At 37.8% G+C, this 17,654-nt stretch overlaps 1 protein-coding gene across 2 annotated transcripts in view; it reads right to left on the reverse strand.

Annotated features, from left to right (window-relative positions):
• Positions 1 to 17,654, reverse strand: part of MAP3K15 (mitogen-activated protein kinase kinase kinase 15) — an 84,363-nt gene that overhangs the window by 46,212 nt on the left and 20,497 nt on the right. Inside the window, exons 2-4 of one of the 2 annotated variants that reach the window (XM_066176903.1) lie at positions 10,965 to 11,104; positions 7,667 to 7,690; positions 2,497 to 2,568 (exon numbers count right to left, since the gene is read on the reverse strand). In XM_066176903.1, coding sequence (XP_066033000.1) covers positions 2,497 to 2,568; positions 7,667 to 7,690; positions 10,965 to 11,104 — 236 coding nt within the window. The remainder of the gene's footprint in view (positions 1 to 2,496; positions 2,569 to 7,666; positions 7,691 to 10,964; positions 11,105 to 17,654) is intronic. The other variant, XM_066176904.1, reaches the window with a different exon arrangement.

Here is a 17,654-nt window from a genome sequence, read left to right on the forward strand (position 1 = left end):
GGATGGCTTAAATATCACCCTTGCTTCTTCTGATCTTCTGTCCAGGATGCTTGTCTCTGATACCAAAAGCTAATAAATTTGAAAATTACTGTCTTGTCATACACCAACTATTGCTTTTTAAAGATAATGAATAAATGTCTTAGGTATATGTAATGTGTATAGCAACCCTACCTGCATACATATAACATCTATAAACTATTACTTATTTAATTGTAATAGAATTATAACTTCATAGCTTATCAAGACAATATGATGAGTTGATTAATTTCAGGATTAGAAGCTAGGATATTTTAATTGTCTGATTTGGGGAAATTTTAAGTAAAAAATTACAGCCAAGCAGAACAAAAAAACCCCAAAACTATGAATAGCTCATCTTAAAGCATACAATGTATGCCAGCACTGAAACTTCTGTATTTTATCACAACATTTTAAAATTTACCAGAAAACAAGCCACAAATTTAAGAACATGAAAGAAAAAAAAACAAAACAGAAAATAATTGCAAATAAGTTGAGAGAGGGACCTGTTCTTTAGGAAATAGTTAAAGGACTTAAGCAGAAAGGCATGCCTTTGCTGAGAGGCTGAAAGAGTGAGGTCCTTTTTTAGAGGACATTTTTAGGTTCTAGGCAAGCCAGGCCAAATGTAGAGTAGTTTCCAGTCTTAAAATATTTTCCAAATATTTTTTAATGCTGTTAAAAGTAAACTGTTGATCTTAATATAAAAAGGTTTTTTAATTGTACTGCTGAAGTTATTCTGATGCAACTGTCACTTTGTGACAGAGATGATACACTCAAATTAAAGGTAGGTTTTTATCCCAAGTAAGTAACATTGAATAAAAATCTCTGCATTTTCAGGGAGGGAATTATGCCTGCCTAGCTTATAGCACAGTTATTTTACTTGAGCCATGCTAGTGCTACTCACTCAAGTAATAGGAATGCTTACCCTACCTCACCAAGCAGTTAGAAGGAAAATACAGAAGGTAACAGAAAAGAAACTGCATTCATTCCAAGGGATCACAAACTCCTGAGTGTTCAGGAAGTTTAACTCACTGTTGTCTTAAGTATTAAGGTTTTCACTGTTTGCTGTGACATCACATTCCTATCCATCTTGCCATATAGGCATGTATAGGATTTGCATGCCCAGGTTTTGCTAGAGGGATGGCCTTGGGGGCTACAGGAGTGGCTTCTGTGAGAAGCTGCTGGAAACTTCCTCCATGTCCAGCAGAGCCAATGCCAGCCAGCTCCAGCATGGACCTGCTGCTGGCCAAGGCTGGGTCAATTGGAAATGATGGTAACTCCTCTGTGATAACAGATTTAAGAAGAAGGAAAGAAGTCATTGCACAGAGGCAACTGTGGTCACAGAAGAGTGGAGTGAGACTTATACGACAGGAACAACTGCAGACACCAAGGTCAGTGGAGAGGGAGGGGCAGGAGGTACTCCAAGCACCAGAGCTGGGATTTCTCTGCGGCCCCTGGTGCAGCCCATGGTGAAGCAGCTGTGACCCTGCAGCCCATGGAGCCACAGGGATGCAGAGATCCACCTGCAGCCCATGGAGGAGCCCCACACAGAGCAGGTGGATGTCTGAGAGGAGTCTGTGACCCCATCTGAATCCTATGCTGGTACAGGCTCCTGGCAGGGACTTGCGGACCCACAGATAGAGGACTCCAGACTGGAGCAGGTTTCCTGGTAGGACTTGTGACTCCATGAGGGACTCACACTGGAGCAGGCTGTGCCTGAAGGATTGCACCCCATGGAAGAATGACCCACGTTGCAGCAGTTTGTGGAGAACTGTAACTTGAGGGATGTACTCACATTTGTGAAGCTCATGTGGGAGAGACCCCACACTGGAGCAGGGAAACAACTCCTCTCACTGAGCAGTGGGAAAAACAACCTGTGATCAACTGACCATAACCTCCATTCCCTGTCTCCCTGCATTGCCGGGATAGGAAGTAGAGCTTGGAAGGAGAGAGGGGTTGGGGTAAGGTGTCTAAAGTCTTATTTTACTTCTTATTATCCCACTCTGATTTTGTTACTAATAAATTTAATTAATGTCTCTAATTCAAGCCTTTTTTGCCCATAGTGGTATTTGGTGAGTGATCTCTCCCAGTCTGTAACTCATGAACCCTTTGTAATATGTTCTCTCCCATCTGGCTGCAGAGGGGAGTGAGAGTGGCTCTGGTGGGTGCCTGAAATCCAGCAAGGGTCAACCCACCATAGTGACTAAGATATTATAAACTTCAAAAAAATACTTCCTCTTCCAAAGTTGAACAAATGCAGTATTTTTTATGAAAAGACTGTGAAGAGAGATTATCACAAGATAAACACTTTAAATTTCTGGGATCTAGCTTGTGAGAAGCAAGTACTCCAATCACCTTAAAGGAAAGACCTTGCCAAGCCCTATTCTCTTAAATCATCCTTATTCATTTTTACACATCTAGAAACACAGTGAAAGAATGGCACATCTATTCAACAGAAAGCAGATTTAAAGTGATACATACTTTGCCTATTAGACTACCACTGTGGTATTCAGGAGGTACTTGAACACGAAGAAAAGTTTTGAGGTTGGCAACCTACTCCAAAGTGAAATAAAACAACAAAGAGGAAAACACCACCACAAAACACCATAAGAATCAAAAAGACACACATGACACATAAATAAAGAAATAATTAAAGAAAGAAGCAACAGAAAATGAATATAGATACTTACAGCAGGACTATATTTACAATGCAAAGAAAACAGTACAATACTTTGGCATTTCTCTTATCTATCTTATCTTTTGGGTTTCTCTTATTTACATGATTTATATGTCTATATATCTCCTTGTGTCAACATAAAGATGTTTTCAGGTCTTATCTTCATGAACCTGTCAGAATCATCATCTGGTTAGTTAACTATATTCCAACCACTACATATTGCCTGAGATGGTAATATTTCTATAAAAACTAACTTTCACACAAAAATTTTAAAAGCCTTAGTTTTCACTATCTAAAGTAACATATTTCATTATTAAAAGCATTAAAAGTAACATTTACTCGGTGACACATTGCCTTCATACTATTTTCCACCCAGAAAGAAAAATTACTGAATTTAAGATGTTTCTGCTCTTTCATTCTATGCCCTTTTGCAACCTCTTTTGACACTTCTGCTACCTCAGGCCTTTTTAGAAATATATCATTAGAAGACCGTATCATATAAACTTTCATACATTGTAAAAAATAATCAAAAGAAAAAATGGAAAGCTACTCCACAACAAATACTTCTTTGGAATATTAAGTTCATATAATGTAATCATACTTCACAGTCTTGGCTCTCATTTCAATCCACTGGGGCTACTTAACTGCACAATATGAGTCCAAGTGCCAAAAACTTTCTATTTAGTTTTCTTAAATGTTCATTGCCTTGATACAGTATATACAGTCTAATTTATACAGCTACTGAAACCTCTGAAGAAACTTTCTGCCAATTACAATAAAAAATGATTTTTTAACATAAAAATTCCTTGTGGCAAGGATAAATTACAATCCAGTTCCATTTAAATCAAGGAGAATTTTTGCTAATGACTCCTCCATGGCCCAGACATTACTCACTGCTTACTATAAGAGCTGCAACAGGATTTCATGAAAAATAACCATTTAAATCTCAAAAAACACTTCATCAGGCCCACAGGCCTATGTATATGATGATAAGAAACCTTTTGGTTTAACAGCCAGCCTACTTTCCTTTAAATACCTTCCCTGAATGCAATTAACAGGGTTATTAAAAATTCTTCAGGCATATTATAAACTAAAGAACAACTAACTAGTCTTTCTCCGTATGTTCCGTCCTTGGTATCATAATTTTTCCAGAGTGGAAAGTTCTGGTTTGTTTTTTCAATGCCTCATTCAAATAAATTGAATGGATCAAAGTATGCATCTCAAACTATGTGCAACCTACCCCAGAGCTATGGCCCAAAGGACTGCACATTTTGCTTCCTGATTCCAGCAGTTTTCTAAAGCCCCTTGCTCACTTTTCTTCACTCAATCTTGAACCTTTTTTATTCATAATTACTTAAGATCTCGTAACAGCAGATGAAATTTCCTTCCTTAAAAAAACAGTATCAAGGATGGCAACAAAAATTTAAATCAAAATAGAAAAACTTCCCAATGGATTTTGTCTGTTACATTGGTTTGGGAAAAGATTATTTTTAAGCATTTTTTGCTTTTGAAAATCCTTGAAATTTCATTTCTCCAGTAAACCGATGTTTATCTGACATCTAAAGGCATTTTCCATAGGTAATTTTCTTTCCTCTGCCCTTAAGTCCATTTTTCCATTACAGCACCTGTTCTGCAAGACTGCACATTTGTCATTTATTTTATTGAAAATAATTTTGACAGAAACTAGGAAGCTGTGCAATCTTTATCAAAACTAACAGAAATGTCCTTAAAGCTCAGAGGAGCTCTGCAGAAGGAAATCTAACTGATGGGACACAAACACTTGATCTTGAATTTCAAGCCAGGACAATTCTTCCTTGAGAACTGAACTCCCATAGCCAATAATTCTTTCCTTTCACATCCAAGTATGCAATAAATTATCGATACAGAATTTTAACTGCCTGTTTGGGGAAGACAAGTAGAACTGAATCATATTCCTACATCTTATCTGTGAAAACAGTATTCCTGGATGGTGGAAGGGAGGAAGGAAGGAAGGAAGTTCTACTCACACTCCTTTTTCAGACAGCAAGCTATTAAATCTCTCAGGCTAACACCACTGTAGCTTGCTGCCGTATAATTTTCACTGTTAGATCAGCTATACTCAGGACAACTCTCAGTTGAATTGCTGACTTTTTTTCTCTGCATTGTTATCAGCTTCATGTCCAGTTTCCTTGCTCCTACCTCGTCCTCAATGCTGAATTAGAAAAACGTTTCCTCTGCAAGGAAAATATCCATTCTCTTCAAGGCTTTCTTGTGATACACAAAGCAAGCCACCCTGATGACACACCGGACATTCACCTTTCTCTGCAACTTCAACATGGCTCCACATCTGTTCTATGCTAAGATTTTTCTGCACCTTTGTAGATGATATGAAATTAGTAGGATAAATAGGAAAGGTGAGGGCAGGGAAACCTCAGAGAAAACTCTAAGCTACAGCAGCCAGCCCAGAAGTTTCGCACTTGCTGCTGGAACAAAGATGTGCTGTGCCTAGCAACAATCTGAGTTGTTCCCCTTTACTTACATACCCTGCAGATGCATGGACACAGAGCCTGTAAAACATGGAGAGGACTTCTCCAGCAATGATATTCCTGTGGCTACCACTGGGCTGGAGGAAGGTTAAGGAGATATCAATCCTCTTTCCACCATGCCTCCAGTCCCTGATAAAAAGTGTATATAAGTTCTGCTATTCCACAGTTATGGCAGAGGCATACCCACATTTTTCACTCAGGACAAGTGAAAGGAAAACACAAAGCTCTACTACAGAGAAATTAACTATTGCATCTAATATTCAGCAATTAAACTGAAATGGTTATTTAACTCTATATTTGACTGGACACAATAAATTCATGCCAATTATGTACCTACTTCAGCAGCACAGCAACTCTGATTGGCAATTCACTTAAAATAAGACATTGCCCATACAATTGTAAAATATTTAATCAAGCAATGAAGCACCGGCACCATATTGCATCAGTGGTAAACTGCAAACCTCCCATCACAACTCACTGGATTTGAAAGGAGGGGGAAGGCAATTGTCTATTTGAAGTCAACTTCGACATAAAAACCCATAGTTTTATCCTATGAATTATTTAGCTTGCTCATGAGTTTGTTCTAATTTCTGAATAAAAAAAACTCATAAAAGAATGAAATACGGGAACACGTTTATCTAATTAAAGAAGGTATGAACAACTTCAAATAATACAAAGAAGTCAAGAATCCATACTTTGTATTTAAGTATTAAAGTCATTCATTTTTTATCTCACTCTTTTTTACCCTCAATTTTTTTCTTAATTTAAGTACTTGAAGAAAGTGGGTTAGACAATCCTTCCTTTTTAAAGGAGGAATCAGGATCCTATCTTAGGGACATCTCCCTGCCCCCTTCTGCTAGCCACAAGGTGTTTACAGGTCCAGTACCAGACCCTACCATAGAAACCATGTCACTAGAACCAAAGGCAAGAAGTTGGGTCAGGAGAGGTTTAGGTTGGATATCAGGGAAAGTTTTTTCACCCACAGGGTGGCTGGGCACTGGAACAGATACCCTAGGGAAGTGGTCACAGCAACATCCTAATGGAATGCAAGAAGTGTTTGGACCATGTTCTCAACACATGGTGTGACTTAGGGATGTCCTGCGTAGGGTCAGGAGTTAGACTCAGTGTTCCTGGTGGGTCCCTTCCAACTCAGTATATTCTGTGATTCAAATTTGTCTTCTCTTCAGTGTGAAGGGAAATAGCTCCCTTTCTGGAGAAAGGATCTGCCAAAAGAAGGCTGTAGGCTGCTAATCTGATTGCACTAGGTTGAACTTGCCACTCTCCCCTTCATCTTTCACTTAATTTCTGGTATTATCACCAAATGGCTCATTCACAATTCTTCCTCTTGCTCTGGAAGAGAGAACACATGCTCCTGAAATTTTGGTCACACACCAGCTGATGGATAGTCGCATTCACAAGCAAATCTGCCACATTCTGAGTCCCCCTTCACAGAGACACAGAGCAGTAAATGCAGTTCCCACCACACAGGTCAAACATCCCTGAGACAGCCAGGAAGGATGACCTGCATTTACATGTGCTAAACCCCATCTATCTTTAGCCTATGTGGAGCACTGTGGCCAAGTCAAAACAGCAGCTCAAAATAAACTGCTGTTACTAACACGTTTTTTCTTCTAGTTCTCTTTAAAATTACTGTCAAACTCTAAGACCACTTTATTTTTTTAATCCTGCTCAATACTGTTTAGAAGAAAATAAAAGTATATAGTGAATGGGAGGAAACAGGAAGGATAAATGGAGCTGTAAGAGGTTTGTAAATTCAGTTGTCCTCAAAGTAACAGTGTGGAGGATTTAATGAAAATAACCACTGACACAGTGTGAACTATGGCAAAATATACAATTATATAAGATATCATGGGATATTTCCAAACCTCTTAATAACTCCTACATTTTATACTGTTTCAAACTTATTTGTTTGGCTTTACTTGCATTAAGTGTAAGAATATTTTTACTTTGGGAAATAAGCTTTTCTAAGAAATAAGGATTTCTAAGTAAATCTGTGAATTTGCAAGTTATAGGAATATAGTTAGAGATATAGAGAAGCCAAAGCTGTTTGAGGTACAAAAGTAAACCCGTTACACATCACCCCTTAAGACATCACAAACATCTACATTTGCTCAAATGGGTGATAGTGGTAGAGGGGAAAAAGAGGCTTTGAATTTCTGAGTTTATATTCGGACCTGTCAACCTACAAATAAAACTTATATCTACACTTTTCTACAACTTAGAAAGGAGTTGGTAAGGAAAAGCACCTTTAAAATCTAGCGTTACTTTGGAGCGTCAACAAGCTTTCTAAAAGTTTCAATTATAGACAGGTAAAACAATGCCTTTAATCATATGGAACATATGTATGCTTGGCAGCTTTCGTATTAGAGTTGCTTCAAATGTAGGATCTTCATTTTGTGTTTTAAATGAATGTGGATTTAATACTTACTGTGTTTTTCTGAGATACCATATCCTGTGGGGGAAAAAAAAATAGAAATGTTTATTTGTTTTTGCTGGGAAATATTATTTCCAATAAAAATCACTGCTATACATGTATTTATATATATATATATATATATATATATATTTATACACACAGATATGCTCTTCACAGCACAATCCAGATTTCCTGCTACAGTAAACTCCCAGTAAAGGGACAGAACAACATCAAGAAGAGTCTCAGTAGGTCAGGTTAGGAAAAAAATTAACAATTCAGTGAAGAAACCTACTTAAAGAACTATTCAGAAAATAAAGAAAGCTGTACTTAGCAGTAACTGGACTTTTTCAGACTGGGCACACCCAGTCACACTCTGAGCATTTGTGAGCCAAAAGCATGCAAAGCTGGAGGGTTTTTCTCTCTGAAAGAGTCTCTTTCAGATGCCTAAGCCCCTTTTCTTACCCAGATTGGTACACGCCAACACATTCCTTCTACACCCTAATTCTTCTCACCTCAAAATCTAAAGAGAGCTGTCAAAACAATGAAGCAGATGATAAACTAATGGGCATGTAAACCAGACCTCCGAGACTTCCAGTTGCTGGTAAGTAACCTTCTTTTCTCTTGGGTGATGGATTACATGTTCAATGAACACTGCTTGCCCAAACTGAAGAGGCCGCCAGGTAAGCCATGCTACAAATATTAGACATAGGCTTGTTCTAACCAAGGCTGTCAATACAATGGAAATAAATGTGCTCTGACAACCTGGGATGATTCTGCTTGAGCAACTTCAATTTGACAGCCTGAAATCACTTGGACCACCACTGTGCAGAAATGATCGTGCCCATGCACCCATTTCCTCAACAACAGGAAAAAATATCAGGGGGCATTTAAAAGGTTTAGCTCTCTAAAATTACTCTCTTGAAACCCAGATTACATACACTTTTATATCCTCAGAACTAGGCTGTTTTGAAATAACATTGGTGAAACTGAAGAGATAACTCTTGGGACAATTTCAGGATGACTCCTAAGAGATAAACAGTATAAAGTCAGGTTGTCAGAACTTCACAGATTTTCAGCAGAAGTAACAGCAGTAACATCAATACTGCTTTTATAATACTCAGGCTGTGCATCACTTTTAGGAGTGTGCAAAACAACCCAGGTCCAAATAAAGTAATACAATTCTGACTGGAAGTGAAAAAAACCCTGGCCAAATTACTCATAAACTTCAGAATAAAGAAACATCATCAGAGGGTCAAAAAGGTACTAAAACCTAAATGGAATTTCTAATTAGCCTAAACTCCTTAAGCCAAATAAAATACTTCATAACAAAAGTGATGGAAGACTTAGACATCTGAAATATTACATATCTGAAAATTAATGTCTACGTAGCTAAGCAAGTATCTCCAACAGAGCTTTATCTACTGCAGTTAAATATCTTTCTCAATAGGGAGGAATGAACCCTTCTGAAACCATCCAGCACCTATGACATGAATGTGTCATGAACTGTTCTTTGCTGAAACACCCCCGGAACAGTCCCTGCCTACCTTCCGAAGTATTCCTGAGAAAGATGTATTAGCATATTTGAATGCTATCCAACACAGAACTGGGACTCGACTGCTGAAGAGATACCAATGACAAGAGGAGAACTGCACCATGTCTCAGCGCCCAGCTTAAACCATTTGATTCAGAGGATCTCTCCTAGCTGGTTCCAGAAACTTAAATCAAGTCTTATGATCCCATGTAAGACATGCTATGGTCCTATTTAGGCCAAGGAGGTTATGCAAACAACTGAGAGATGAGTAAGATACCAGTGCCACTGACAGAGTTCCTAGAAGAAGAAAGGTTAAGGCAGATAATAGTTTTTCTAGCCTTAAGTGACCTAGTCACATTCTGGAGTTCCCTAGTCCCTAGACTTGAGCTTTACATTACTAGGAAAAAAGGCTTAGAACTGACAGTGCAAAGACTGGCAAGTTCTGGCAACAATCAGTCTGAACATCGACCACAGATGGATGTAATCCTGGAGACCCTTCAACACTCCAGTTATGGAGCAGGGGCTTAAGTATGTGCTTGGCACAAAGTGCAGAAATCAAAGCAAATATCCTCGCTGAGGAGCAACAAATAGAAAACAACTAGCCTGTGCTTCCCAGACTTGGGCATATCCTTGGGAGAACCAAGTTGATCAAAACATCTGAGTGCCAGCATAAAGAAATTTAAAAATGTGTTAATGAAGAATAAAAATGAAGTATTTCATGGCAGTCAGGTATATTAGCAGTAGTGGATGAAAGCTGTATGCCTGCCCACCCTGATTAGCTGGAGGAAAGGAAGACATGCCAGTAATAATCTCATTGAGACCACCACATGAAGAAGGGAAGTATGGGTTATAGACACATGAGAGCAAAATCAGTGACATAGAGAGCAAAGAAGGGGAATGAGAAACTGTGACAGAACAGAGCTTTTCTGGGGAAAAAGGAGACTTAATATTCTTACAGGATCAAGAGACGCTGGAGAACTCCAAAAAGGATTTTTGGACACTAACGGTGTGAAAAAAAGCAAAGTAGCAAGGGGCAATAACTCAAAATAAAGAAAGAACAACAAAGCATGAACAAGCCTTCTCTCAGTAAAGGTAGCAAGAAGATGGATGATATTAAGAGCAGCAATAGATGATACAGAGGACAAAAACCCAAATGTGATGTAAAATAAAGAGAACCTACTCTGAGAAAGGCAGAAACATCCACAATATATGACCTGCATCCACAACAGCAATTTCAGGACTTTAATGCATAGCACGTATTATCCAACTATAAAAATGAACAACAGCCCTATAGAAAGATTTGGTGAGGATGTCTTTTCCTATTTTCAAACAGCAATAAAAAGGAGATTCTAGTAGTCTTAGCTAGTCAGCACCTAGGGAATACAAACCTCATCTGGCAGGAGTGCTTACATAGGAGTAGGCTGCAATACAGCCCTTGTTCAAGTGTCCTTATTATACAGGCCGTAACTTTTTCCTACATGTACTCTAATTAAAAGAGGGAAAGGAAGGAAAAAAATCAGACCTGCACTCTCAATTTCAAGTCTAACTACCTGAAGCAAAATCAGTACCACACTATGGATTTTTCTTACAAGAAAAGCATTTATTTATTTATTCTATTATTACTGATTTTGCTAACAGTTTCTTTTTCTTAGCAGGATTTAATTATGTAGCTATCAGGAAATTACATTAAAGGTAAGTTTCAGAAAAACAGTGACATCTGTAGGATCATGTATAAAAGCTATTTCTGAAATGAAGCAGATTGTGAAGTGAAAACCTTACTTTTAGAGACTGAGCAGTGTCAGCATCAGTGTCATGGTAAAGAATTACATTATTGGCCATGTCAAAGCTTTCACGCACGCCAAGGTGGTAGAACAGTGATGGTTGCTTGGAAATATCACTCATGTCCACAACTGCAACATCTGAAATGAGAGAAGTGGAAAAGAAGAGAGAATGCTAAAAAATAATAAACTTAAAGCAAATTTTATTCTTACATGGGATTTAAAACAAATCCTGAAATTACACACACACACACACTGGACAAAGTCAACATTTTCAAATAAGGATAATTTATTCATGAGAGAAGTAAATGTTACCCTTCATATAAAAGATAAGAGCCATTCATGAAATTATCACAGTGTTACATTAACTGGGAGGCTGAGTTTACCAATCCTTCTTTAGGTTTTGAAATCACAGCATCAGGAATGCCTTGGGTAAAAAAGCAATTTTGCACCTGTTCCCTGAGGCATGACAGCATGAATACCCATAGGACAGAAACTTCAAATATTCAGGATGGAACCTCTAAAAATAACAATTTAAATTAGAAAAATAGGGAAAACTGTGAGACCGAGTTTATTTTAAGAGGCTGAGGTTTGAAGAATGGGAAATTCCTAAAGAGTAGAAAAAGAAATGCCTCTGAAAATTGACTCTTAAAAGCTACAGGCAAGATGTTCAAGGTGGGGGGCACAGCAATGAGGGAATTCAAACACAAACAGCCAGAGCAAGACTTCCACTGCTCGGTTAGTGTTCCAGTCAGAAATGAAAGTCAGAAATGCAAGCAAAAACATTTACATCTGTGCGAGATGAGCTAAACAGAGAGCTAAAGAGAAATATCCCATACAGCTGAGATACAGACAAAAGATTCTGCGTTCACCATATAGACCTAAACAGCAATGCAGGAAGAAGGGGTAACTGGAGAAGAGGACACTTAATACTGAGTTTTTATTTCTTGATCCATATATTCTATAAGGATATTAATATATATTCTATATATTCCTGAGAAAATTTTGCTTTAAAGCTTTTTAGAGGTCTGTATCTGTATGTCTGTCTGCTTTCACCACTTTGGGTAGATGGATGAATTGAAATCCAAAGTATTCATAAGAATAGAGCCTTGGCATTGAAACCACAGGGAAGTCTGAGGTTCAAAACAGGTTCCAGAGACTCAGTGCAGCTGGACAGTAAATTCTACATCTCTGAAGGGGTAACAAACAGTGCCTGGTACGTATGGGAAAAGACAGAAGGGTGAGCTACTAGTAAACAAGAAATCTAAAAGCAGGTCTGATGGCTGAGACCCAAATGCAGCAGCCAGTTAACTAACCTTGGTTGCACCAAGGTTACACATCACAAGAATCAATACTCTGTACTTAGTAAGCAGTTTCTTGGAAAAACCAGCAATGAATATATGCTCCTGTACAATTCCATCAGCCTGTTCTGACACACCACATGGAGGTCAGCCAGTCCCTCGGATTACTAGACTCCTGTTCAAGCATAAGGAACATTTTGAGTCTGAAGATCTGCTTTAACACCAAAACATTACTGTTGAGGAGCAAAACCAAACAAACAAAAAAACCCAAACTCCAAAATATCCCAAACCCCCACAAAACACACAAAAAATCCCAACTACAACCTCCCTCTCCCACCAAAGAAACAAAATCCCAGCACAAAGTCATGGCATAAGAATATCCCTTTATTCATATAAAACTCAAATCCTGCACCATCTACAGATGATGCAGCTGTCTGCAGCATGGATAAAATTCTTAGTGCATGTAAACTGAGAGAGCTTGAAGAAGTAAACCCCAGCTCCATAAACTCAAAAGAATCTAGATTACCCCAAAACTGCAAAATCCCTTTGGAAAATAAAAATTATCTGTAGAAGAAATTTAAGAGAAACTAACAAGCAGACTGAGAATCAAATACCATCCAGGAAAAAGAAATTAGGAGCTTGGATGGTTTTTAGTGCTTGCATAAGAATGTTTTTGGGGAATCAGAGTACTGTGAAATCAAAATCATCATCCTGGTAAGACAATTTAGATAATGCATTCTCATAGTGTAGAGATATTGCATTTTACAATACAATGTGAGCAATGATTTGTAACAGAGTTCATTGAAATAAGGTTATACACAGCTCATTGCCACATCTGGTCTACAACTGAAAGCTGTCTTCTGTTGATTGCTGCCCCATAGCAGTGGAGCTATGGAGCTCAGAACCACATGAAATGGACGTAAGAACAGAAGTCAGTACCCCCATTTAAAAGGGTAGTTATTCATCCCTTAGATACTAATTCACACATAATAAAAAGATTTATGAGAACAGGTCTTCCTTGCCTATTCACACCTCACAAACCCAGGCGTGAATAAGATGAAACAAAAATAAAACAAAATGAAGAGTAGCAGAGATGGAAGATGTATCACAAAAATATGCATGCAAGTTTAAGAAAAGCCCCAGGAAGATAACTGAGTGGATTCAGTTTGAGCACAGGAGTCAAGGAATGACACAGAAGTAAATGACAGCGGACAGAGGCAGAGCATCCAAAGTGCTCCTGGCTGTGGGCTAGAGCAGACATGAGAAGCTGCATTCCTTTGGAGCTTTCTAAGCCCTCCTCCAGGAGTAACAGCAGCAGGCTTGGAGCAGGAGGAAAAAGATCTACTTACAAAGCAGCTTTACTAATGTGCTAGTGAAATGCAGCACGAGCACAGAGGGCCCATGAAATTAATGCAGATTTGAGTGGAGAAAATTTGACCAACAGTTAACACTTACAAAAGCAGTAGAACCCTGAGATGCACCCAGTGCATGGGGTGCTGAGAGTGCAGAGCTCAGCGCCGATTACGGCTGGGTCTAAGCACATCCACCCCCCAGAACTGCTGTTTTCAGGGCTACATCTCTCTTCTCAGGGTAAGGCAGCTTTGTGAGTCATACAATGAACAAACCTAGTATGTGACACCACAAATACTTCTGTTCCAGTTATATTTTTCTCATGATATACACTAAAATTCTTCATTTACAGTTCTTTAAAAACAAGACATGGGGCCCTGCACTTCAACCACACATTTAGAATGGCTGATAAGAGAGATATGAATTTCCTTAAACTTCCAGAGACACATTAAAAGAAATAACTTCAACACTAGTATGTGCTTTGCAAATCTTGATTTATGAACAGAAACATAAGTCAATCAGAGTTCATTCTCAACTCCCATCCTCCATAACAAAAGAGCCTGGTCAGTCAAATGTACTTCTGGACTTCCCTTCACAAATTTAGGTTCAACCTCCATGACAGACAGGGGTGAAGCAAAAGCCAATGGCAATTTTTATCAAATCTTATCACACATGAGAAATTTTATGTGATAATGAAATATTCCACACAGGTCCAAACGACCAAAGGAGAGGGTTTCCTACGTTCAGAAGGAAAAAAAAGCAGGGGAAGGTGCAGCCCCTCTGGAGAGACACAAGGCTTCCAAGTGAAAAGCTGTACAATGCATCCACCAGATGCAGTGAAAGGGTGGGGATGTGCTTAATGTTGTATATGACCAATTTTGAATGATTCTGGAACAGAACATTTAAACTCATGGCTTCTTTTCTGCAGTAGAAACTCATGTTCAAAAGAGCATAAAAATGTGTTCTCCCTCATTTCTTCTTAAGCATAGCATATATTTTCAACTCTTTTTGTTCTCTAGTAGTTGCCCATGAAACTATTTTCATGCTGAAAATAGTTCATTTTTGTCATGAACCCAAAAACTGATCTCAATTTATTATGTGATTGCAGTTCATTTGTCTAGGCCTTTGTTTCCACTATAAAATTATTATGGTATGTGTGTATTTCTAGTGCATTAAGGTAATTCAGCACTATTGTTTATACAGTCTTGATTAGGTCTATGCATTGTTGCAGCAGATGGCACATAATTCATTTCTTATACTACAGTTTACATATTTTAACACTAGTGTGTCTTCTGAGAGCAGACAGAGAAGAGACAAATAACTGTGCCAACTGAAATGAAGATTAGATATCATTAACTGTGGTAGGAGACTATGAAATTAATAAATTATTCAACATGAAAAACATTATTAAACAGGTTAAGACCAGAGGACTTATTTCTCTATCTGAAATGCACCTGAAGACATCATATAATTTAATGATCTAAGTAAATCACAGGTCTTCACATGGCTTTTTTACAATTTATGGCATTGTTAGCAAAACCAAAAGGACAATTTTGGCATCAGCTTTTGGGATCTGTAAGTTAAAAGGTAATAAACAGAAGAAAATGAAGGAATAGCCTGAAATATGCTGACAGTTAAATAGAACCTAGGAGGCCTAACAGAAGAAAAAGGTCAAAAGAAGTCTACACTGCTTTCAACTTCTAATCTAAGACTCACTTACATCCAGTCTTATCCACGTGCAGAGCAAGAACCTTACTCCATTATTTTGGATTCATTATTTTTCAGCATCTGGAACATTTCTATACATAACAGATTTCAAGAAACACTCCCAAACTTAATGCGATAACAGAAATCTTACTGGAGAAAAATGCAGAACCCAGCCCTTTGCTATTCACTAGCACCCTGCAAATTATGAACCTTTACATTCATATTGCTTCAACTGGTTGGCTATTTGCATCATGGTCAGTAAGTAAATAAACATGTAATTCCTTGAAAACCACAGAAGAAAACCGTCAAATTCTTTAGAAGAGCAACAATATTCCTAAAGAAAAGGAAATAAAAAAATCCTTAACTTCAGGATACATTTTAATTTTGATTTCTGCACAACCCTTTAAAGAAGACAACACCAACAGGGAAACAATTACGGTAAACCCTGGTGTATGGGAAAACCAGGAACCCTTTGCAGCTTTCACTTAAGCTAAAACAAAAGACACACCACTCTCCACTTTAATGCATCCCATACTCCCAGAAACTGGGAATCTCAAGGTAATAAAGCACATTTGTAGCAACTACCACTAGAATTGTTGAGGTGATTTTCCAGCACAGTTTGTTATACCAGAAAACTGACAGTGCCCTCCATTAGATGCTAGGCATAAACCAATGTTAGTGTAAAAATACTGCCAACATTTGTGATGATATTATGGCTCTCATAATGAATCAAGTTTCATTTGAATCTTAGTGCTTTATGATCATGGTATCCTGTAAAAATCTGCTTACTTTTCTCAGAAAAAATATTGTTCCAATTACAATCTAAAGCACCAAATTAAACACAGATATTGCCTTAGAAGCTGAATGACCCAGGAGACAAAGATAAAGCTCGTTTTTAAAATTTAGGAATTTCTAGTATTTCAATTCAACCTTTTCAAGTTTGCAATATTAAAGCATGAACTTTGCTACCGTCACTGGTTTACTATAGGGCTGGAATTGGTAATAAAAATAAAAAAACAACTAATCAGTAGTGATTTGTCCTGCAATAAAGATTTGTATATGTTATAATCACATTAAACAGCATTTTAAAAACAACTTCATATATTTCAGACTACACTTCTGGTAGATTAAAAGTAAGTGCTGCACTTCTGTATAAATACTAAAATTAAATTAACTGTAATAGTTCAGAAATGGCTTACAAAGAACCTTTAAGAAGAAGATTGTTTCATAAGCTGCAATCAACTTTTGCAAGAGAGTCCTGGAGTGGCTGGAGCCTTGACTACAAATTCCAGACTACTGCCTACCTCAGAAAAGGAAACACGAGTATGTACACTGGATATCTGAAACTTTTTGATGCATGGAGGGCACTTCCCTTGGAAAGGGCAAAGTGTTTAGTTCACAAGCAAAAGGAAGTGATTCAAAGGACAGGAAAAATAAGAATTAAATTAGGTATGAATCCTCGTATTAGTGTGGGAAAGAAGGTTTCTTTCTATTCACAAACAGAAAGCACTGAAAAAAGATGACATTATCAGGTTTTATTAATGACACCAACCACAAATTGGAGAAAGAAGAAAACTTTAATACTGGCCAAATAAATTTTAATTCACTAACTTAAAATTATTGTTATCTTGAGAAGATAATAGAGAGAATTCCAATTCTAGTACATTATCCATATACACACTCTGACTATAAAATGAAGCAAAATCTAAACTTATTTATATCTTGCTTTTGACAGCTCCAATGGATTGGTTAAGTGTTTTAGGAATTCTGAAAACCTGGGCATCAAGTGGCAAAAAATTCTGAAAGGTGCCCTTCCATGGTTTGTCTGTTTGTTAAGGAAAACAAAAGGACTGTTGTAAAGTGGTAATTTCAGACTTGTGCTGTTTTATAAAAACGGAGAAACACCTCTAATCTTTGTTCTCTGACTGAGCTTGTTATTTGCCTTTCACTTAGTTGTGGCATTGCATCTGCCACAGGTTTTATGTTATAAAGTGATTTACTGAAGAGAAAAGCCACCACACAAAAAAAGTGTCACTTCTCCCACCAAACAAAATAGAAGGCAACCACATAGTGCTTGACAATTATAAAAGCCAGTATTCTTAGAACCACAAACAAAGGGGGAAGGTCAGACCTTTCTTTTGCATTTCCTCCTTTCTGTGTGTCAAATCTTGCCCTGGAAGCTAGTTTCATAACCTTCCCTGTGAAACCACTCTGCACAGTGAATGGGAACACAGTGAGTGCTGAAGATGAACTATGTATTAGCTGAGCAGCAGTACCATTCTTGACTAAGGGAAGCTTGCTGTTAAATAACTTTGCTGAAAGGACTGAGCAAA

Source organism: Chamaea fasciata, unplaced genomic scaffold (genome assembly GCF_029207755.1).
Source record: "Chamaea fasciata isolate MVZ Bird 193981 ecotype frontalis unplaced genomic scaffold, bChaFas1.0.hap1 SCAF_2, whole genome shotgun sequence".
NCBI lineage: Eukaryota > Metazoa > Chordata > Aves > Passeriformes > Sylviidae > Chamaea > Chamaea fasciata.